A 23,563-nucleotide genomic window follows, 5' to 3' on the forward strand; every position below is an offset into this window, starting at 1 on the left:
TAAATAAATAAATACATACGTAGTGTGGAAGACTGACCAGGTGACCCGTGTGCCTGCTGAGTGTGCTGTCCATGAAGCAGCTTCCTTCTTGTGGTTCTTGAACTCCCAACCAGTGAAACTTTCAACTTGCACTGGGCGCAGCTCTTCAAACAGGTGTATAGTATCATGGCAATTACAGTTCAATCCATTCACTCACGCAACACTGACTTCATGGGGAAATCCAGATTTAAGAATGGGAAAGAAAGTGTTTTTGTGGAGGACAGGAATGGATAGGGTGATTTTTACAATGGATAAATGAATAGGTCCGGATGATGAGCGTTTGTCATTTTCTTATGTGTTAAATATAATTTACCTACTATGGGTGAATGGCAATACTTCCAACTGCAACACTGCGACCCATAAATATGAGTACTTAGTATCAGTAAATAACTATGATACCCAAAGTCTAAGACAGGAATGGAATAGAGAATTGGAGCGTCCTATTCTGCCTAATCAATGGATTGTTGTTTTAGCATTTGTATCTGAAGCTTCTACTGACCTTAGACTACACCTTATTCAGCAAAACGAAATTGTTTCAGGTTTTTGGGACTGCCGGAGAGGAAAGAGGATGTAAACAAAGACCACGTGGCCTATTCAGGGGCCATTTTTATTGCACCACTTTTCCTGCACACAGCAGGAGATCGCGGCGCATTCATATATATATATATATATATATATATATATATATATATATATATAAAAAAAAAAGTCGGATTAAAAGGGGTTTATTTTGCGATGGAAAAACGACCTGAAGGAGCAGGAGGTGGACATCATAGTCTAAAGGACATGCACACATCTGTAAGTGGGCCGTAATGATGCTCCAAATCTACTTTTTGCCTGCTCCCGTTCTATGCAGTTGGGACCCTTGTTTACAGATTGCATCACTTCTCTGTATCTCTGCCAGCCTTTCCAAGATACTACGACTCCCATATCTGGCTGTGGATGCTGGGAATTGCAATCCAATGCATCTGAAGGGCACTAGGTTGGGCTGATCAACACACACACACAGAGACACACAGCTACATCGTTTGCATAATATATGCAGGTTGCAGAACGAGGCTGCCCTTGACAGAAGAATTCTGTTACCTTGCTGCAGAAAGCAGTGGCCATACATAGCCCTGCTTGAATGCCTCAGCTGCTTGGCAGCCCCAGGTCATCTGCTTTTCATAGCCCTCTCCTTACCGCCCTATGAAATGAACACCAGTCCTGAAATGATGCCAATCTGTTTTCTTAAAATAGAGGCGCTTCTCTTCATGTACCCCTCCTGTGTCTCTCCGTCTCTCTCCAGAAACCAGACCGTTTCCTTCTTGACTCCTTCCCTCAGTTTCAACACCCCCCTCCTTTCCTTCTTCCCTTCCTTGTCTTTCCACCATGAAGATCAAAATAGCTGCCTTTTTAGCAGGGATTCTTGGAGTCCTGGGTGTCCTTCTCTTCCTTATCGCATTTGGGACAGATTATTGGCTGCTTGCGACAGAGAAATGTGGAGGATTTGAACCTGAGAACAGCACCCATTACGCGGAGGAGGTAACCCCCCCCCTCTTAAAAACACTGAGAAATAGTTTGCAAAGATGCTTCTGTACCTTAAAAATAATTTTTTAAAAATGACTGTTATTAGAAAAAAAAAATCTTGGGAATGAGAGGAAAATTAGGAGGTTGTGAGTCTAATCTCAAATAAGAGATTTAATCTCAAATTGTGTATGCCCCTGTGATATATTCAGATTCAGTTAATTCTTAAACAGACTATAATCAGTGGCTGTTATCTAAAAACCAGAAACGAGGAAGTTTGCTTTTCTTTTTCTTTCTTTTCTCACACGCAGATTTAATGGACCGATAAATAAATAAACTAAAACTCAAATTTCTTTACATGGATGACATCCTTACTAAAAACAAATGTTTTTTCTCTGTTTCTCTGACTTTGAATAATCCAATTCTGGCAATTGGCTAGGGCTGCAATCCTGTCCACGCTTACCTGGGAGGAAGGCCCAATGCACACTCTGCGCCTTGCTTCCAAAGTAAGCATGCATAGAATTGGATTGTTAGAGGGCAAACATTGACCTGGCCTATAATATTCCTCCTGAGTAGCAACTGCAGACAAAATTGACTTGAATAATTTTGGGTTTCTTTGAGAACCTTCTCAGCCCTATCCAAATCTCTCCAGTTTCTTTGGCATTTTATTGACTTTTCCAACAGGAGGAGAAAAACAGAGATCCCTGTGACACAAACTCAGTTTTGACACCATCTGCTTATAAATATAAAATATTATATAATAGATCTAAAAACGTAACTGCTGTGCTAGATTGGATGATAATGAAACATAGCAATTCCCACAGAATGTTGAGGTTTTTTCTCTTTTATAGTATGGAAGAGGAGACTGGAAAGACAACGACAAAGAGATTCTTACATTTCATCATGAAGGTTTCTTTTGGCGGTGCTGGTTCTCTGGTGAAGATTACAAGGAGACCATTTGGAACTTCTGGTTTAGTGAGTGTTGATCTGGTGGGCTAAAATGAGTTCGAACCTTGCCCTTTTTCAGTCTGGTGGATCAGGGGGAGAAGTATGGCCAGTATCAAAAGATCAAATCCCTCCTGTTAGAAAGGCAGTTGGCTGCAAAAACAAAAAAGGCACAATAGAATGAGCATTTACCAGTCCCACATGCACACCGGCTATCTTGGCACAATAAAGGAGACCACATCCTTCTTCAATGAAGAAGCAAACAGTTTTACACACAAATTTTCTTACATATACAATGCAGGTACACAAAAGTCAGAAAAAGAGAGAGAATGAGGTGTGTGTGTGTAAGGTAGGGTAGAAGCAAAAGGAGGAAAGTACAGGAAATCACACTGTAGGCTATAGAAATCCTAAGGTTAGCAGTCATCTAAATTCCCCTGCATTAACTTACTGCAACACTGCCCTCTTGCAATAACTTGCAGACCAGTTTGCCATATTCCCAACAGGGGCTGCCTCTGCCTCTTAGCAGTGTTCATGGTCAGGGTTCTAACCATCCAGCTATGTCTTTCTCCAGAATACTCCATTCCTTTTCCCTTTCCCTTTCCCAACTCACACTAAATATTCCAAGGGTACTGAGCATGGCCATTGGGTTGTTTCGCCCCTTATGGAACTCACAACCACAAGATGTAGTGATGGCCACCAATTTGGATGGCTTTAAAAGGGGGTTGGACAAATTCCTGGAGAGAAGGTTATCCATGGCTACATGTCCTGATGGTTGTGTGCTATCTCTAGTATTTGAGGTAGTAAGCCTGTGTGCACCAGTTTATTTATTTATTTATTTATTTATTTAATTACATTTATATACCGCCCCACAGCCGAAGCTCTCTGGGCAGTTTACAACATTTAAAAATAGTAAACATTAAAAGTATACAATTTAAAAACACACACACACACACACACAAACACACACACACAAAAAAAAACAGTATAAAAACAACAGTATCCATTTAAAAACAACAACTGTGGGGTCCATTAAAAACAAACTTAACGTTGTTAAATGCTGTTAAAATGCTGTTAAAAATGCCTGGGAGAAGAGAAAAGTCTTGACCTGGCGCCGAAAAGATAACAATGTTGGCGCCAGGCGAGCCTCATCGGGGAGATCATTCCACAGTCGGGGGGCCACCACTGAAAAGGCCCTCTCCCTTGTTGCCATCCTCCGAGCTTCCCTTGGAGTAGGCACTCGGAGGAGGACCTTAGATGTTGAGCGCAGTGTACGGGTAGGTTCATGTCGGGAGAGGCGTTCCATCAGGTATTGTGGTCCCAAGCCAGTTGCTGGGGAACATGGGCGGGAGGGTGCTGTTGCACCATGTCCTGCTTGTTCATCCCTGGCCGATGGCTGGTTGACCACTGTGTGAACAGAGTACTGGACTAGATGGACCCTTGGTCTGATCCAGCATCAGGACACTTCTTATGTTCTAATGTTCTTAAGTTTTACTTTTGCAAGTTCCCGGGTTCCCCTGAGCAAGTTAATCTTCCCCTTATGTTTCTCATTGGTTCCGGTTAGACTGCAGCCCTTTTCGCACTCACCACCTGAGTTCGCTATTAGAGAAAACGATGAACGACCCGTTTCAGACATTCTCAAGCTCACCCCCCCCCCCCCACTGACCACTTCAGTCTCGACAGGCCACTTAATACACTTCTGTTTCGTTTGTTCTAAATCAAAGCACATGCGCAACTCGAGTGCAGAGATTCTTGACTGCTCTGCAACCTTTCTGAATGGAGGTCTCAAATAACCTGCAGTCCACAGACGAAAGTGTAAGACTTCTGACCTATTTTATAGCTTGCACTTCACACACACACACACACACACACACACACACACACATGCCCAATGCCTACTGTGGAGTAAAAATTGGGGGAAGAAAAGACATAGCTGCTACACACACATTTGAAGTAATGATCGTTTTGACCCTTCGTCTGTTAGTCCTGAATGTCCCGCAATTGATACTAAATTAATATCAATTTAGACTGCGCTGCATGCAGATTAAAGCATAATGCAAACAATAAGGTATTTCTGGTTCTAAAAAATTCACCGATATTATGGTTCTATTCTGGCTTCTGATCCTATATGCATTTCTTTGAATGTACATCCCACTGGCCTCTGTGGGATTTGCTTCCAAGCATGTGCGCCTACAATTTCAGCTTAAGTCTTCTAATGGTTTTCCTTATCGTGTATTTCCAGTATGAATTGATAAAGTACAGTTAATTCTGGATCGCAGCATTAATATAATAATGGAGGCCATCCAGCCCTAATTATTATAATATGTTGTATAGCAGGATATTACCTTAAGTCAAATGATCAAATTAAACATCGCCTGAAATGCATTCCCATAACACGAGATGGACTTGATAACCAGCAGATCTTTTATTACTTTTGGTGTCTGCATTAATGAGACCGATCGCAGCAAATTCATTTTGCCGCTTTTTGCAGATGCAATAATTAATGCAGTAGAAATTTCATTAGTCACTTAGCACGGACGAATGTCCATTTATTATAAAGTGCCCCCATTCTGTGGGAAACATTTTAAAGTAAAGTGGATAATCATTAATTAATTTGTTTAACATTCATCCTATTACTGTTCATCATGATAAGCCTTGGTGGCATTAATATTGATGGCACACCTCTGCAGTAACAGTCCCTACACTGCCTAGGAAGCATGCCATTGGTAACCACTGCAGAAATAAAATAAAATAAAAAATGCAAGTAGACAACTACGAGCCAAAATAGGGTACATCGAGTCAATAGCTGACATGATAGCTGATGTAGGGAGAGAGCAAAACACTGCGGAGTACAATAACTTCTACGCTGTTAGCTTTAGAGCAAACAAGTGGAACATGCAACAAAATGTTGTAGTACGAAGTGCTTCTGTTTAGCATTCTGGCCATTCCATTCCATTCTCTCCCCCTGACCCCAATGGTCACCAGCAAGCACAGTCCTCATTGGGACATTTTGAAGGTTCTCCAACTTCCACCTTAGGGTTTTGTCCTGAAGATTTTGTTACTCTTGTTCAGTAAACCTTAAGCTTCCCTCTAGCCTGGTGTGTGTGTGTGTGTGTGTGTGTGTGTGTGTGTGAAAGAGAGAGAGAGAGAGAAAGAAAGAGAGAAAGTGGTGCCATTTTTGCTAGGTAAGCAATGGGACTCACATCTGGAACCAACTCTTATCTGGAGCCATTGTAGTGTAGTGTAGGACTGGGAGTCAGGAGATCCGGGTTCTAGTCCCCACAAAGCCATGGAAACCCATTGGGTGACTTTGGGCCAGTCTCAGACTCTCAGCCCAGCCTACCTCACAGGGTGGTTGTTGTGAGGATAGAAATGGAGAGGAGGAGGATTATGTACACCGCCTTGGGTTCCTTGGAGGAAAAAAGGCGGGATATAAATGCAAAAATAAATAAATAAATAAATAAATACATCAGAAATAGAGGGGATTGTGATTTCCTAGGTAGTCTGTGCTAAAATGTCATCCTTCTTCATCACAGCAACTTACATTTTCTATTAGGAACAGCTAGATTTTCTAACCTCTTTAAATCATTCAATTAAGCAACTATTGCACATCTTTGCTTGTGCGGCATAATTTATTATCTTCTGCTACTTATGGGAAGGACTAGGGAGCAAGTTCTGTCCGGGGTGTTTGATGTTTCGCGCAGGGTGTGATGTCTAGCGATGGGTGAACTCCCCTCACCTCCATTCAGAATCGGCTCAATGATTGCACACTTTCTTGGCGAGCATGCAGAAAACTCCTAATGTTACCACTGATGTGCCAATGGTGCGGCACTCATGTGCTATATCTTATTGCCTCCTGGGAATCGTAGTTCCCAGCACCAGGCATGGGTAAGAGCCACTTAGAAATTAAAATGCCCGAAGAGACAAAGTATGTGATACAATATATGAAGAGGGTTAAAAGACTGCTTTGATAAGTGCATTAATCACATAGTTTCATAGCTATTGATGAGAGATTCATCAAGTGCGAACGTTAAAGAACTTTTTTTAGCTCTGTAAAGCTGCCTGCTCTATTGTGCACATAGGGCAGTATCCAACGGTGTGATTCCACAAACTTGAATAGTGCCAGTGGAGCTTAGTTGAATTGTTCCATTGCCCATTTATGTTTGTGCAACTGGTTGTTCAAGCCATTGCACAACTGGTTGCACAAACGGCATGCACAACCGGTTGCACAAGCATAATGCACAGCCACTTGCACAACTGTGCTTGGACAAACCTAACTTTAGTTGGATTCTTCTCTTGCGCATAGTTCAGAACCTAATTCCCTGTAGTGCAATTCAGAATCTAGTTCCTGCTACAGCAGTATCGTTTCTGCTAATGAAATGACACAGTTGGATACTGCCCACAGCTGCGCGAGGAAGCGGAAGCATAGAATAAAGACACAGACACAAGAGCTTGGGTTAAACCAGGGCCTCTTTATTAATAATTGGATAGATTCATCCCTCCCTGGATCTGCATGTGAAAGTGCGGGAATTAAGTCCTTATCTCAGGCCACTTGCCTGGCTTATGGGCGAGCTACTCTCCAAAGCAAGGAGTCGGGAAAGCCGGCTCCTTCCTTATGTGACACTTTGTAAGCATGAAGAGACGGCCCTACGACACCCCCGCCCTGGCCACCACTGCCATAATGACAGCGAGTAGGTGAAGATTGGAGGGTCTCCAAAGGCATACCATATCCTGGCACTGGAGCCGCACAGCCCCCGAGGAGCAGGCCGTCCGGTTATGCCAATCACCATAAAGGTGCCAGAGTGCTCACCGTCCTTACCTAATATAGCCAATTCCCGCACATAACCCTGCCACAAATCAACCTAATTACATTCCTCTCATGTAAGACTTCCAGTATGAAGTAGGCAAAACCATCAAGAATGGGAAAAAAAATCCTACTCGCACCCCCCTCCAAAGGGAGCGACTGGCTAATCCCATACTAGAAGAAGGGTGGGAGCCGAAATTGAAAGAGGCCAATGCCTCGGGCGGGCTGCCTTTTATAGGCACAGCCCTGCCCTACACCACATGGTTGGTGTTTTGCGCCACAGCAGGTGCCTTCATTCTGCTCCTCCTCCCCCTTGCAACAGCCGGCCTCCTCCCAAGCCTTTGGGCTGGGCGGATACTGGATTTTCACAGCAATCAAAGAAAGTTTCAGAGAGTGTTTAACAAACATCTGGGCACGCACCTTACAAAACAGGTAGCCTTGGGCCTCTGTTCGACTGACTGCACATGCCTGGAATCCCAAATAACACAATCCAAGATGGCAAAAAACTGATGTGGATGAAGTGGATGACTGGTTGGATGGATGGGGGAAGCCTTAGCCTGGTGGGCAGTGCCCCATTCACCCTAATAAATCAGCCCCCCCAATAACTGTCCTACTATAGAGACGACAGACTAAAATCCAGTTCTCTATTTCTCTCTCTCTCTCTCTAGCTAGCCAAGGGCATCCAAAACACTGCATGCATGGCTACCTGTTTCCTATGCCTGTTGCGCTTGGACCTCACCCGCATCCTTCCTATGATGCAACTGCAGGTACGTCCAGGTTAAGAGATGAACCGGCAATGCATGGTTTATACCAGGATCCCTGTAAATGGGTTTGGTGTGCAGCAGAATTGGAGCAACAGGCCACAACTCTCTCTGCTTGAAGGGGACAGTGAGAAGCGCCCCCTGCTCTTCTTTTAACACACTGTGGGGGCCAGCAGTTTGGTCAAGCAAATTCCCTCAAGGGCTGGACTGCTGCTACAAATACAATTGCACCACCTGCTGTGGGGCCAGCATTAAGGGTAAGCATGGGGGGGCATGTGCTAATGGCCCACCCCCAGCAGGGGCCCACGGACAAGAACACCCTGGACTTGCCCTTCCTCTTCGCCATTGCAACCTGCTTGCTCACCTGCCTCCCGCTGCGGCCCAGCACCATTGGTGGTGAGAAGAAGCAGTAGATGCCGCTGACAAGGCAGACTCACTGATGGAGGGGGCCCATTGAAGATGTCTTGCCCGAGAGCCTTCCAAAACCTGGAACGGACGCTGTATGGAGTAATAGCAACCAACGAGTGCCAAAGGCACACAACTGCTATAATATACAATATTCTAAATCAGTGGTTCTCAACCTTCCTAATGCCACGACCCTTTAATACAGTTCCTCATGTTGTGGTGACCCCCAACCATAAAATTATTTTCATTCTTCTCTACACGATCCATTGCCATGGGATGGTTTGCTAATGAAAATAATACATAACAATAGCTTTAATAATACAAAAGATGATACATGACATAGTTCAGTCAATACAGTTTCCTAAGACCATCGGAAATATGTGTTTTCCGATGGTCTTAGGCAACCCCTGTGAAAGGGTCATTCGACCCCCAAAGGGGTCCTGACCCACAGATTGAGAACCGCTGTTCTAAATACTAAACAATGCTAAAAAGGGGGGGGGGGTGTGATAGAAAATCTCAATAATGTTTTTCTTTAATTTGACATAAACTTATATCAACAGGCTTTTATACAATTGTAGAAACACAGAATTACAAAATCTCAACAATATTTTTGAATTAACATAAATTTCTTTCAATAGGCTTTTAAATTAATCCTGTTTTTGCTGATTTGCTTCTTCAGAATTACACCAACCATAGGGATAATGCCGTGGCCAAAAAGGCAGGGGTTCCAGACATCGTTCTATATATAGCCACTTGAATGCTTAAAGCCCGGGAGAAAAACCTCAAACAGATGTTTTTCTTCTAACAGCTGAGTATAGTTTAGTATTTAGAATATTGTATATTATAGTAGTTGTGTGCCTTTGGCAATTGATGGTTGCTATTATTCATATCAACTACTGCCTTCTCTAATTTTGTGCACTGTATGGAGTAATACGAACCTCGTGTGGCGCAGAGTGGTAAGTGGCAGTTCCTGCAGCCAAAACTCTCCCCACGGCCTGAGTTCGATCCCAGCGGAAGCTGGTTCTCAGGCAGCCGGCTCAGGTCGACTCAGCCTTCCATCCTTCCGAGGTCGGTAAAATGAGTGCCCAGCTAGCTGGGGGAAAGGGAACTGTGACTGGGGAAGGCAATGGCAAACCACCCCGCTACAAAGACTGCCAAGAAAACGTCAGCGAAAGCAGGCGTCCCTCTAGGAGTCAGCAATGCCTCAAGTGCTTGTACGAGAGGTTCCTTTCCTTTCCTATGGAGTAATACAGCTCATTCTACTCCTATCACCTTACTCCACTGCATGGGTATCTCCAGCCTTACTTCTGAGTAAACAACCAAGGCTGCAAGGATATAGCCCAGCTTTCCCAACCTGCTGCTCTCCAGTTGTGCTGGACTGCTCACTGTCCCCTTCAGTGCAGCACATCTGGTGGGTGCCATATTGGGAAAGGCTGCTCACTTTTTGGGAGTAAATCTCATTGAACTCAGTAGAGTTTTCTTCTTTTCATTCCTCTCTCTCTCTCTATCGCTCTCTTTTTTTTAGAAAAAAATCTTTTCAAATCATTATCAGTGAAACCTGGGATGACATTTGAACGGGTTTTCTGAGAGCAGATCTGACGATGTGGGTTGAGTGGTTGTTCCCCTCACTTTTCTTCTTTTCCGATTGCGCAGTGTACAGGGGCTTCTGGACGGCCTTCATTGTGCTGGCTGTCACCACCAGCCTCGTGGGAGGATTCCTGTTGCTGTGCGGCGTGCCCTTTGTCAATGCGCGATTCTACAAAGTGGGGGGCGGATTCCTCCTGACTGCTGGTAAGCAGCCAATTCATCATAATTGGGCATAGAGGTGCCTGGAAAGCAAGGCTAGGTCCCTCTTAGTGTAGTGTACTGTATGTGTGTGTGCATGTGAAAGAGAGAGTATGCAAATGTGTGCAGGAAAAGAAAAGAGACTTCTCATAATGAATCATCATCGTCATCATCATCATCATTATCATCACCAATAGGGATAAATGCCAAGTTCTACATTTAGGATATAGAAACCAAATGCACAGTTACAAGATGGGAGATACTTGGCTCAGCAATTCTACAAACGAGAAGGATCTTGGAATTGTTGTAGATCACAAGCTGAATATGAGCCAACAGTGCGATATGGCTGCAAGAAGGGCAAATGCTATTTTGGGCTGCATTAATAGAAGTATAGCTTCCAAATCACGTGAGGTACTGGTTCCTCTCTATTCGGCCCTGGTTAGGCCTCATCTAGAATATTATAACACGTTCCTATTCATTACAAAATAGGCAATATCAACCATTACAACACAATATCAATTATTATTTATCTGCAAAGTGTAAGCCAGAGACAAATACACCAAAGCTGTCCAATGTGTTGAGACATTAGCAAACTGCAAACAGCTGCCCCAAGAGTACCAAGGGCAGAAAATAGCAACAAGTTTTCTTACAGCCTGCAAAAACTGTTCTTTCCAATGTTCCATGTGCTCATCCTGGTGCAGTTCCTAAAGCTTCAGCAGAGACAAGGGTGTTGGTATTTAGTCTCTTCTCCTGTGCTCTGGATATTGCTGCTACTATGGCATTTAATCATCAAGAAATGTATGTATTTGACTAGTGTGGCCACTTGTAATTTGCCCCCAAAAGGACATCCCCCTCAAAAAACAGGACACCTATTTGCATAAGATTTGCATATGCTAATTTATATGTAGAAGACCATAAGAAGAGCCATGTTGGATCAGACCAAGGGCCCATCTAGTCCAGCATTCTGTTCACATTGTGGCCAGCTGCCCATGGGAAATCCACAAGCAGGACATGAGTGTAACAACACCCTCATGCCCATGTTCCCCAGCACCTGGTGTACATAGGCATACTGTCTCGTATACTGGAGGTAGCACATAGCCATCAGGAGTAGTAGTCATTGATAGCCTTCTCCTCCAGGAATTTGTTTAACCCCATTTTAAAGGCATCCAAGTTGATGGCCATCACTATGTCTTGTCTTAATGGGTATAATTCTGATAATTTAAATAGAAATACAGTACGGTGTGGAAGACTGTGACCAGGTGACCCATGTGCTATGCTCAGTCTGCTCTTCAGGTGTTGTTGATGGGGAACTTCAAGGGTCACCTTTCCTTTCTGAGGGTTCTTGATCTTGAAATCTTACTCTTTAAGACATGGGCTGGAGAACCCTTCAAACAGAGGACACCTTCAGCATAAGGATAGTCCTCTAGCCACTATCCAAGGTGCTGAAGCTATTTTGGGGATAGAGTTCAATATGGATGCATAGGTTGGGAGCAGGGCCTGCTGCTGCAATTCTGCGTTGCTGTGAAACTCCTGATTTATGTTCATTTGAAGGCCTATAAGAGATCGAAGTGTACAGTGATCATGTGATACATAGACAGGTGTGAACCAACCCTCTATCATAGGAGCAGGCAACCTGGTGCCCTCCAAATGTTTTAGACTACAACTCCCATAATCCCTGATAATTGGCTGTGCTGGCTGGGGCTGATAGGAGTGGGAGTCAAACAACATCTGGAAGGCACCAGGTCGCCTATCCTTGCTGTAACACCTTCATATAAAACAAGGTAAGGGGCAGGTCATAAAGTCCATCCAGGCTTACCTGTAATTCAGCCCTGTCCTTATGATCACTCCAGTAATATTTGTTCAAGGATTTTCATATGAGATCGTTTTGGGCCATCATCTCAGTCTCTGAATAGAGATTCTGCAGCATTGATCATCGCTGGTTATTTTTATTTCCTCTTTTTAAACAACATTCATTCTAAATAAAAGAAAATTAATAAATGTCATGTTACAGCATTCTGAAGAGTCAATAGTAGAAACTGCATGAGTTTCCTCTTTGCTTCTCCACTTATTTCCCTCTCAGACATAGGATTTGGAATGACAAACCGAAGGGGAAACTAGCATTGTCATCCAATATGGATGGCAGGTCACGCTTAATTAACTTTTGTGTCCTGCTGATCTTTCCCTCCAGAAAGGTGACAACATTTTGTAATTTATAGAGAGGGGAATTTGTCTAGGGATTAAGTCCTAAGATAAGAAATCAGGAGGCTACTCATCTATGCCCTAAGGTAGAACTCCTTGCTCCAAAATAATATCCCAGTGCTTAAAAATAACTCCTCTAGGGCTGGTCTGACATGTCCCCCCCTTTTTCTGCCCCATTTACAGGAATTTGGGGAATAACAGGGTTGAATTGAGGTTCAGTGGCAAAACTCACTAACAGATCAATCCTACTGGTTGCAACGTGTAGCTCTGACGTCGGATCATCTGAAAAATGGCAGTGACTTTTGGGCTCACAGCAGCAGGGTGGAAGGCAGGGAGGAGAAGCATTCTGCCCCCTCCTTTCCTTTCCTGGTTTGTATTTTCCTTTCTTAATCAGTTTCCCTCCTGTTGCTATCAATGGTAGCTATGGCTATCATTTTCCTTCCGTTTCCTTTCTTTAAGCCAGAGGACCCTTTCAGAGTGACACTACATTGTCACGTAGCCCCAGAGCTCAACTTCTTGGGTCAGAGGGCACACTTGGAATTTTGGGAGTGTGTCAACGGCACTCTCACAAAATGGCTGCCATGGTGGGCATGGCCAGTCATTAAAAAAAAAAAAAAAGGCAAACTGGTGAGAGAAAAAGAAAAGCACAAGGCAGAGGTGGGTTCTGAACTCCAAAATCCTAAATCACTTTTTTGAACTCAAATAGAGATGGCTTTGCAGTATGGCAACTCCCAGTTTTTAAATAATAATAATAATAATAATAATAATAATAATAATAATAATAATAATAATAAGTAGTGCTGTGCCAAAAATTTTGACCATTCCATTTTTGGCATTTCATGGGGGTGTTGGGGAGGAATGAAAACTCAGGTGAAAGGGACTGGGAGAGGTGAGAATTTTGGAGAATTTTCTCCTTGGGAAGGGGGATAGTGTTTCCACATACTTTTTAAAATGTAGCCAGTTGTTGAGGGGTCTTCTTTCTTTTTATTTATTTATTTATTTTAAACACCCCTGGCATTTTCAGGACCCCAGGAGTGCTTCCTGAGTGCTTATTGGAGAGGGTGAGGTCACATGGACGCCAATAACTTTTGTAAACCGCCCAGAGAGCTTCAGCTATGGGGCGATATATAAATGCAATAAAATAAATAAATAAATAGGCATTCACTAAGAACTGCTGGGCTCCTCCAAATGCCAGGGGAAGGGATGGGGTTGGGTTTTTTTGTTTTGTTTAAATGAGATGCCATTTGCACACAGTTCTAATCTAAAGGCACTTAATGTAGTTCGAATGCTGCATTTGAACAGCAGTTCTAGCCCTATAAGCCATTTCAGGGTAACAAAAATGCCAGGAGGAATTTGAGGGTGAAAGAAGTGTGTGGGAAGGTTTAAATTTCCCTTATCTGTGGGCACGTCTACACCATGCCTTATCCCGGGGATCGCCCTGGGATCGTCATCCCCCATGATGCACAGGGGATCCGGGGGCAGGGAGGAATGATCCCTCCATTTCCCTGGGATAACCGGGATGGCTTTCACCTCGTTTTCCCCCACAGTCTCAGGAGGTGTGGGTGGCCATCCTGGTTTCATCCCGGCTCCTCGCAAGTAAATGCGAGGAGCTGGGAACGAGGCACAGGGCACGGAGCTCTTCAAGCGCTCCGTGTCCATCGGGGGTGGGGAATGGAGCAGGGTCGGTTTTTTTTTTTTTTTAAACTTACTTTTGCGCTGGAGTCCATGTCTGCTGAAGGTCCTGTCTTTTTTTAAAAAAACATGGTGGGCGCCATGTCCTCTTTCCTCCTGAAATGTCGCGGGCTATGTGTGAATGCAGGGGGAGGATCTTGCAACCAGCATATCGTGAGATCCTCCCCCCTCCACCGAGAGGTGTAGACATGCCCTGTGTGCGGTGGGCCAGATCCAGATCATCCCCTCATGTGGGTGGGATAGCTAATACCCTGGAAGACAGAAACAAACTTCAAAGTGATCTTGATAGGCTGGAGTGCTGGGCTGAAAACAACAGAATGAAATTTAATAGGGATAAGTGCCAAGTTGTACATTTAGGAAATAGAAACCAAAGGCACAGTTACAAGATGGGGGATACTTGGCTCAGCAATACTACAAACGAGAAGGATCTTGGAATTGTTGTAGATCGCAAGCTGAATATGAGCCAACAGTGCGATATGGCTGCAAGAAAGGCCAATGCTATTTTGGGCTGCATTAATAGAAGTATAGCTTCCAAATCACGGGAGGTACTGGTTCCTCTCTATTCGGCCCTGGTTAGGCCTCATCTTGATTATTGCATCCAGTTCTGGGCTCCACAATTCAAGAAGGACATAGACAAGCTGGAGTGTGTTCAGAGGAGGGCAACCAGGATGATCAGGGGTCTGGAAACAAAGCCCTATGAAGAGAGACTGAAAGAACTGGGCATGTTTAGCCTGGAGAAGAGAAAATTGAGGGGAGACATGATAGCACTCTTCAAATACTTGAAAGGTTGTCACACAGAGGAGGGCCAGGATCTCTTCTCGATCCTCCCAGAGTGCAGGACACGGAATAACGGGCTCAAGTTAAAGGAAGCCAGATTCCACCTGGACATCAGGAAAAAAAATCCTGACTGTTAGAGCAGTACGACAATGGAATCAGTTGCCTGGTGAGGTTGTGGGCTCTCCCACACTAGAGGCCTTCAAGAGGCAGCTGGACAACCATCTGTCAGCTATGCTTTAGGGTGAATTCCTGCACTGAGCAGGGGGTTGGACTTGATGGCCTTGTAGGCCCCTTCCGACTCTGCAATTCTATGATTCTATGTGCTTGCACTAAAGTAAACCAAATGGCAAAGAACTGCTACACATTGCCTATTTCATGTAACGTGCAGTTAAGCTTCAGGTTTTGCAAGGCCGGCTTATGAGACCTCGTATCCAAGATGTATATCCACACAGGTAGAGCAAATGTTATCTTCATGGGTTTTCAAAGTTTGTGGGGTAAGGGGGAGAGAGTTGGATTTGAATGCTTTGGGTTTTCATCAAGCAAGCTAGGCAACTTAAGCCTGAAGTGGGGGGAAAAGCCACTGCCTAAGTAGCCCCCGATGTCCAGAACATGTCCAGAAAACTGAGAGATGTGATTTCAAAGCAAGAGGAAGGAGAGACGAACCTCAAACGTTGACTCTCGTTCAAAGTGACAAAAGTTGGAAGGCCTGCATGCTGACTTCATCAGTGCCAGCGGAAAGCTTCTTTTTAAATTACTGCCAGGGTTTCGGCAGGAGGAGATTTTATCATCTCATTAGGCTCTTTCTTTCTAAGAACTGCTGGCAATTATTTACTGGGTTTTCAGAGCATCAGCCTGATAGTTTGCCAGCAACCTTATCGTATCTTGCTGGGTGATCTTCCAGAGAGCCCTTTTAGAAGGGGGAGAAGAAAGAAAAAAGGTTCATCTCGTTTGATGTCGTCTGAGGTGGTTATATCGGGAGAGAGGAGCTATTTGATATTTATTGCTAGTTGTTTCAGTCAGAGAGTTTTCTCCCCGCTGTGTTACCGGCTGGGTCGCTCCCCAGCCTGCCTTCCAACGGAACAAAACACAAGAACACCGAGAGCAGTTTTGCCACCAGGAGTTCTTAACCATGTTTGACACGTGGCAGTTAGCCGGAAAGTGTTGCTTTTATTATTTGTTTGTTCCTTTTGTCCAGGAGGGAACGCATTCATTGAAGGCTAATTTCCACCTGCCAAAGGGCTAGATCTACAGGAGGACCTTGTTTTTTGGTGTTGGTTTGCATTTCAAGGGCACAATCCTATGCATGTTTAGATGGGGGAAAAAAGTCTTACAGTTCCCAGCATTCCCTAGGCCAGGATAAAACAGAGCTAGAGCCAGTGGAGGCTGGTGGCTCCGAATTTAGTGGGTCTGTAGATCCATTCTGGGTTTCAGCCAGACCTCTAAAGCAGCGGCCCCCAACCTTTTTGGCACCAGGGACTGGTTTCGTGGAAGACAATTTTGCCATGGGCCAGGGTGGTGGTGGTTGAGGGGATGGTTCTGGGAACCCCCCACCCTCCCACTCCAGCATCCTGGCTTCGCTTCGGCTGGGTGGGTGCCCAGCCGAAGCGAAGCCAGGACGCTGGGGCGGGCAGGCAGCTTCAGAATGGCATGTCCGGAAGTCACTCTCCCAGAGCGGCTTCCGGCCAGGTGCACCGTTCCAAAGCCACCCCCCCACCCCAGCGTCTTGGCTTCACTTTGGCTGGGCAAGCAAGATGGTGCCCCGCACCCAGGTACGCTGGGGTGGGGGTGGGGGGTGAAAGCAGCTCACCTTTGCGGCTGGTTTCTAACAGGCCACGGACTGGTACCGGTCCGTGGCCCAGGGGTTGGGGACCCCTGCTCTAAAGGATCTCTCCAATGTGCTGATTGTTCAGCACCTTGGATAGCTTCTTTAGCGTTCTGGCTGATTCTGACTGGAACCCGTACACTGCGCTCCACATCTAAGGTCCTCCTCCAAGTGCCTACTCCGAGGAAAGCTCGGAGGATGGCAACAAGGGAGAGGGCCTTCTCAGTGGTAGTCCCCCAATTATGGAATGATCTCTCCGATGAGGCTCACCTGGAGCCAATATTGTTATCTTTTCAGTGCCAGGTCAAGACTTTTTTCTTTTCCCAGACATTTAACAGCATTTAACAATGCTAAGTTTGTTTGTTTTTTAACGGACCCCAGAACTGTTGTTTTTAAATAGCTACCGTTGTTTTTATACTGTTTATGTTTTTTTATGGTTTTAAATTTTGTATACTTTTTAATGTTCACTGTTTTTAACTTTTGCAAACTGCCCAGAGAGCTTCGGCTTTGGGGCGGTATCTAAATGTAATAAATCAAATCAATCAAACCCAGAATAGAGTCACAGCCCTGCCTAAGTCAGAGTCGCCAGCCTCCCTTGAGCTAGGATCCTTTGTAAAGCTAATGGGTCTTTGCACTACCACAGTAAAATACAAATTGTTAGGACAGTTCATTTCAGCTAAGCCCAGAGGGAGCAAGGAATTCCGAGGCAGGTGGCGGAGTTACTGGCTGAATCCCTGTGAACCTGGCTTCACTGCACCACTGGTTGAGGGCTGCAGATTGCCAATTATGTGGCTAATTTTCCTTGCTCCCCCTCCCAGCGCTGAAGGAAAATTAGCTGCAAGGAGATACAGGATGGGGAAACACATGCAATGCCTCCTCTTCATAGTGCCTGTGATTTCTACCCTGTCTTGCTTTCCTGGCTTGTTAGTGGGTCAGCCTTCAAGATTCTCAACGGTCAAATCCTTACTTGGTCTGGGACAGCTTTAGGATTGAGGGGGCCTTTTAGTGCTTCCTCTACTACATCAGTGAGTCCACAACAGTGGACTTATTTGGCAGCGTAGGGCAGTGGGAGCACTCCAACTAGCACCTGGCAGGGAGCCCACAACGTCCTGGAGTAACATTACATTGGAGGATGTTATCAGAAATTAAAATGGCAGCTCCCAGACCCAGCTGCCTGGCACTGATTGGAAGTTCCAGAGTTATTCTGGGGTAGTAGAGCCATGGCAGCTGCCCAAGGATGCTTTATGATCACGCTTGGCCAACTCTTGATAGACCTTCTCCCTTGTGGTGAGTGGCTTTCAGGGATTCTTCCCATCCCTAGAATGGAGTTCCACAATGCCTTTTAATTAGGGTTGCCATATTCTGAATCCACAAAACCGGGACAATTTTCTTTTTTGGGGGGAGGGGGGCGTTAGGATGTTTTTAAAAACACACACACGAGCAATATGTAAAGATCTAGGGAATGACAGAAAGCTATCTAAGCTTTAGTTAACTAACATTGCAATCCTATGTGTGTCTACTCAAAAACAAATCCTATTAAGTTAAATAGGACTTATTCCCAGGTAAGTACTCATCGGATTGCAGCCTAAAGTACTTAAGCACCTGCAAATAAATAATAGGCAAAGAACAGTTTAAGCAAACAAACAGTAAAAAAAATGACACTAAATTACATTTCTCCACTAGTTCTCAAAAGCTAGAGGAGACTTCAGTATGGAGGCTGACATTCCACTGAGCTGGCTCAAGGCACCATTTCAGAGGTTGGAATTTCTCCGGCTGGCTGGAACAGGAATCCGGGATTCTTGACTGACCGGCCGGGACATTTTGGAAATGCTTGGAAACCGTGACATTCCTGGTTTTCTGGGACGTATGGCAACCCTACTTTTAATGGTAATACAATACATTATATATATAGAGAGAACACACATTTTGTATTCAAAATTATTCTACCAAAAGTTGAGAGTTCTATACTGCAACAGTTATAAGCAGCTCATATATCATACGTATTTGCACTTATGAAATGCCAAGAAAGATCTCAACATCTCATTATTTTTTATTAGCATCTTGAAGCTCCTGCTAGGTGAGAAGGTGTGAGAGAAAGGGATTGAGAGTTCACTTTTCCGGTAATTAGCAAATTATAGATGAGTTCCGTAACTCCTAAAGAGAGTCTGGAGTTCACCTACTTGTCTCTACAATTAGCCAATGAGGTTTCACGAGGCTACGAAGCGAGAAAAGAAGGCACAGAGTTTAGTGAACAATTTGCTCCAAATTAAGGTGCAACCTCCCTTTGAGCGAGGCGACGGAAGTCAGAGAGTCTTGCAAGCAGCCCCTTGGCAATTGTTGCGAGAAGCTGAAGGAGAACGGTGTCACAGCACAGTTCAGTTCTCATGCTATTAGCCCCGCCCCAGAATATGCCATTGACCTAAATCAACGTTGAGACTAAAGCTTGGAGTTAATCTTGGGCCTTAATGAATGGAGGCAGAGAGGATTTTAAAAAAAGGAAAGAAAAAAAGGCATGAAGCAATTCGGCTAATGCCACTGAACAAAGCTGAATTCATTTCCATAGAGCAGTGCTACAAATAAGTTGTATGGAGTGGTCCATTCACAGGACTGCAGGAGCCATCTCCTGGCCTGGGAACCAGTGGGTGACTTCAAAACAAGCTAATGTTGACCCTTTAAGGTGCTCCATACCTTCTATCTCTCTCTCTCTCTCTCTCTCTCTCTCTCTGGCCTTAGCTAGACCTAGTGGTCTAGCGGGATGGAGGGGTGAAGATCTTACGATGGAGGGGTGAAGGTCTCCCCCTCTGTTCCCACACCGCGTGCGCCGACCTCAGAGGGAGAGGCGTCGCGCCCGCCATTTTGTTTTTTCTTAAAGGACAAGATGTACATGTGCGTTTGTGCGCAAAAGGTAAGTTTTAAAAAATGTATTTTTCCCACTCCCTCCACCTCACCCCTGACGGGCACAGTGCTCCTGAGGAGCTCTGCACCCCATATGTGGGTCCTGGCTCCTTGCGAGGAACCAGGAGAAACCACGACGCCCGGCCACACATTCCACGTTCTCGGGCTCAAAGGGTAGGGTGAGATCCCAGGGCAAGGAAGGGATCATTCCTCCCTGATCCCGGGATCGCCTGTGTGTCATGGGAATGCACAGGGATGCTCCCAGAGATCGCCCCAAGATTTCGCCCTGTCTAGCTAAGGCCTTTCTCTCATTTTTTCAACACCATGGCAGCAGAGATAGATGCACCCCACAGGGGAGAATTCTTATTTTATAAAACCGTACATCTACTGCTCATGGCTACAAACAGGGTAAAGTAATAGAGAAACTAATACAGGTCAGAATAAAAGCCATGTGTCCTCACATTCCGCGAAGTCAAAGTGTTGGACCAGAGGTAAAAGTCCTGGTGGCACCGTTACTGTGTGTGTGAAAAGGTGTCACTTGCTGTGAGCAGGCCTTATTGAAAAGGTATTCTCAATGTCAAATAGGCAGTAACGCCACAGGAGGCATTGGGATACTACGGAAATAATTTGATATCTGTAATGGAAAGAAAACTGAATCTCATGACAGAAAAGAAGCCTTCACATTTTTATGAACGTGTTTTCAATATTCAAAGCCCCATATATGTCATCTCACTAATCCTTCTAACAACACTGTAATGTAGGTCAATATCATTAACCCCCCAATTGCACATGGTAAGGTCAAGGACAGATAGCAAAGTCCGCCAAGTGAGTTCATGTCAGAAGCAAGATTTGAATTGGGAACTGGCTCAAAAGCGTTAACTTATCCACTGAAGTACACACGAGCTCTCAAATTCTGTACTTATTCAAAAGCGAATGAGAAGACGTGCGGAACAATTTTTTTTTTAAAAAAAAAGAATTCCCAACAGCTGTCTTGTCAGTGAATGGACGCTTTGATAGGGTGACCATATGAAAAGGAGGACAGGGCTCCTGTATCTTTAACAGTTGTATTGAAAAGGGGATTTCAGCAGGTGTCATTTGTATATATGGGGAACCTGGTGAAATTCTCTCTTCATCACAATAGTTAAAGCTGCAGGAGCCCTGCCCTCTTTTAAATCTGGTCACTCTAGTATAGGTCCTGCAGCTTTAACTGCTGTGATGAAGGGGGAATTTCACCAGGTTCTCCATGTATACAAATGACACCTACTGAAATTCCCTTTTCTATGCAACTGTTAAAGATACAGGAGCCCTGTCCTCCTTTTCATAGGGTCACCCTAGCTTTGATGAAATGGGAGCTGTTGGACAAAACCATCACAGCAAACTGAAGCCCAATTACACACAATTTTACATCAAGTTTCATCGGGGAACTGAACTTTCCTGCCTCACAAGGATACTTTATACAGTCAGTGTCACAAATGTTCTCTCTCTCTCTCTCTCTCTCTCCCTTTTTCTCAAACAGGAGGTTTATTCGCCCTGCTCATATTTATGTTTGTGATGTGGAAGGAATTTGTTGCTGATCTCCGTAAATACATACTCCTAGAAAGAAGTGATAGATGCCTGGATGACACTCCTGTAAATCTTTATTATGGCTGGTCCTTCATGTTTGCTGTTGCTGGGGTCCCCTTAGTGTCACTTTCTGGACTTCTCTTTTACCTTGTCGGTCATAGTATCCTGAAGGAGCTGGAGTAAAAGAAGTGGACCTCTGTAAAAAGCCCGACAAAAACGCCAAGGTGCCATCTGGACATGAGGCCTGACATCTCAGTAGCGTGGACAGGATCTGTATCAACATTGGTATGGTTTAAGCGCTTTAAAATCATGGCGAGGGATCACCTTTGTGGGAAATATGACATTAGCCAGTGGTGGCTCTTATTTCAGTGGGGCTGTAAATCCATTCTGGGTCTCAGTCAGAACTCACTGAAATTGGAGCCACTGGCCGCCATTGGCACTAGCTACTTATTGAAAATAGTTTCATACTCTTTTTATTATTAAAAAAATGTCAAACACATTTATATAGTCTATTAGACCTGATCTGGACAGCACTTCAAATAAAGGACACCTTCAAAATATAGGATAGTCCTCTGGTAGTGCTTCAAATAGAGGACTGTTCTCTGTAAAACAGGCCGCATTACCACCCTATGACTGCACTTTGTATACTAAGTCATATAGCCGCCATAGATGGAATTATCTAATTCTGCACTGCCTACGAGATCACGAATGTGTTCAATAAATCCTGTCTCAATCCATTGTGACCAGGGAACTCTCTTACTTTGCACAGTATCCTTATTCATTTCACTGGAGGCTGTTGGTCTATGCATGTGATACACAGGGTACATGTGACTATGTGGGTTGGCTCCTTCCATCCATCGAAATAAATGGGGACCTTCACATGTGTAAAGCTCTTTATATATGAGCATCAGAGAACACCCAGAGCTCTGGAGTGGAGAGGTAGAATGTACAAAGGCCTGGTTCAAATACTCACCTGGACTGCAGGTCCTGTTCCTGTGGTGGATGGACCCCTGTCTCCTTAGCAGTCATGTATAATATGCCAGTGTGGTGTAGTGGCTAAGGTGTTGGGCTGGGAGTTGGGAGATCCGGGTTCTAGTCCCCACTCGGCGATGGAAACCCACTGGGTGACTTTGGGCCAGTCACAGACTCTCAGCCCGACCCACCTCACAGGGTTATTGTTGTGAGTGTTGTGAGGATAAAGTGGAGAAGAGGAGGATTATGTATGCTGCCTTGGGTTCCTTGGAGGAAAAAAGGCGGGATTTAAATGCAACAACAACAACAACAACAACAACAACAACAACATGAATAATCCATGTGGCTATGTATGTGCAAAAGACCCTTCAACTGGGTTATTAACTCTCAAAATTGAGGGGAGAAATCAGATGACCAGGGCTTCTGGCAATGTTGGCTCCAAAATGTGGGCTCCCTTGGGCAAGATGGCCACACTTGGCCTTCCTCCTTGAGTGGGCCCATCGCTTGGCCCACTTCCTGTCAGCACTGCTCATTCATTTGCCCTCTCCTTCTGAGCCCAGTGAGCACCGTTGCCCAGAAGGAGAGGGCAAAGTAAATAGGAATGATGGCTTCTCTTACTGCTGTCAAGAAGGGAGAGGTAGTGAGAGCAAGGAGGAGAAGGAGCAGGGCTGCCATTGGCATGTGGACAACAGGTTCAAAGGGTTCAGTGGAACACCCTAATCCGCTGCAGCTGCCGCCGCCATGTTGCAGAGCAGGGCTGGTGCTAGCGGTAGGAAAGAGTGACAAATTCAGCTGCTCCCCACCCCGCTCCTCCTCTGGAAGGCTTTTCTTCTTGGCTTGCCGCTCTGACCATGTTACTCCACTTCTGAAATCTCTTCATTGGCTTCCAATTCACTCTAGAATCCAATATAAACTTCTCCTGTTGACCTACAAAGCTTTTCACTGTCTAGCTCCCTCCTATCTTTCCTCTCTCATCCCACATTATTGCCCCGCTCGTGCTCTTCGCTCCTCTGATGCCATGTTTCTCGCCTGCCCAAGGGTCTCTCCTTCCCTTGCTCGGCTTCGTCCATTTTCTTCCGCTGCCCCTTACGCCTGGAACGCTCTTCCAGAACATTTGAGAACTACAAGTTCAATTGCAGCTTTTAAAGCTCAGCTAAAAACTTTTCTTTTTTCTAAAGCTTTTAAAACTTGATTTGGATCTGACTTTTATACTGTTAGTTTTATTCTACCCTGTGCCTGTTTGGTGCATTCTCTTCCCCTTCTTATTGTTTTATTATGATTTTATTAGAATGTAAGCCTATGCGGCAGGGTTTTGCTATTTTATTGTTTTACTCTGTACAGCACCATGTACATTGATGGTGCTATATAAATAAATAAATAATAATAATAAATAATAATAGC

General features: G+C 44.7%; 1 protein-coding gene across 1 annotated transcript; it reads left to right on the plus strand.

Moving 5' to 3' along the window:
• Positions 1–1,290: 1,290 nt before the first annotated feature.
• On the plus strand, positions 1,291–21,523 carry LOC134409075 (transmembrane protein 182-like). Its single transcript, XM_063141643.1, has 5 exons — positions 1,291–1,563; positions 2,397–2,520; positions 7,960–8,058; positions 10,111–10,248; positions 21,144–21,523. Exons 1-5 carry the CDS (start codon positions 1,411–1,413, stop codon positions 21,371–21,373), a joined length of 744 nt encoding a protein of 247 aa, XP_062997713.1. The 5' UTR covers positions 1,291–1,410; the 3' UTR covers positions 21,374–21,523.
• The last annotated feature ends 2,040 nt before the right edge of the window (positions 21,524–23,563 follow it).

Source organism: Elgaria multicarinata, chromosome 15, assembly GCF_023053635.1.
Source record: "Elgaria multicarinata webbii isolate HBS135686 ecotype San Diego chromosome 15, rElgMul1.1.pri, whole genome shotgun sequence".
In the NCBI taxonomy this organism is placed as follows: domain Eukaryota; kingdom Metazoa; phylum Chordata; class Lepidosauria; order Squamata; family Anguidae; genus Elgaria; species Elgaria multicarinata.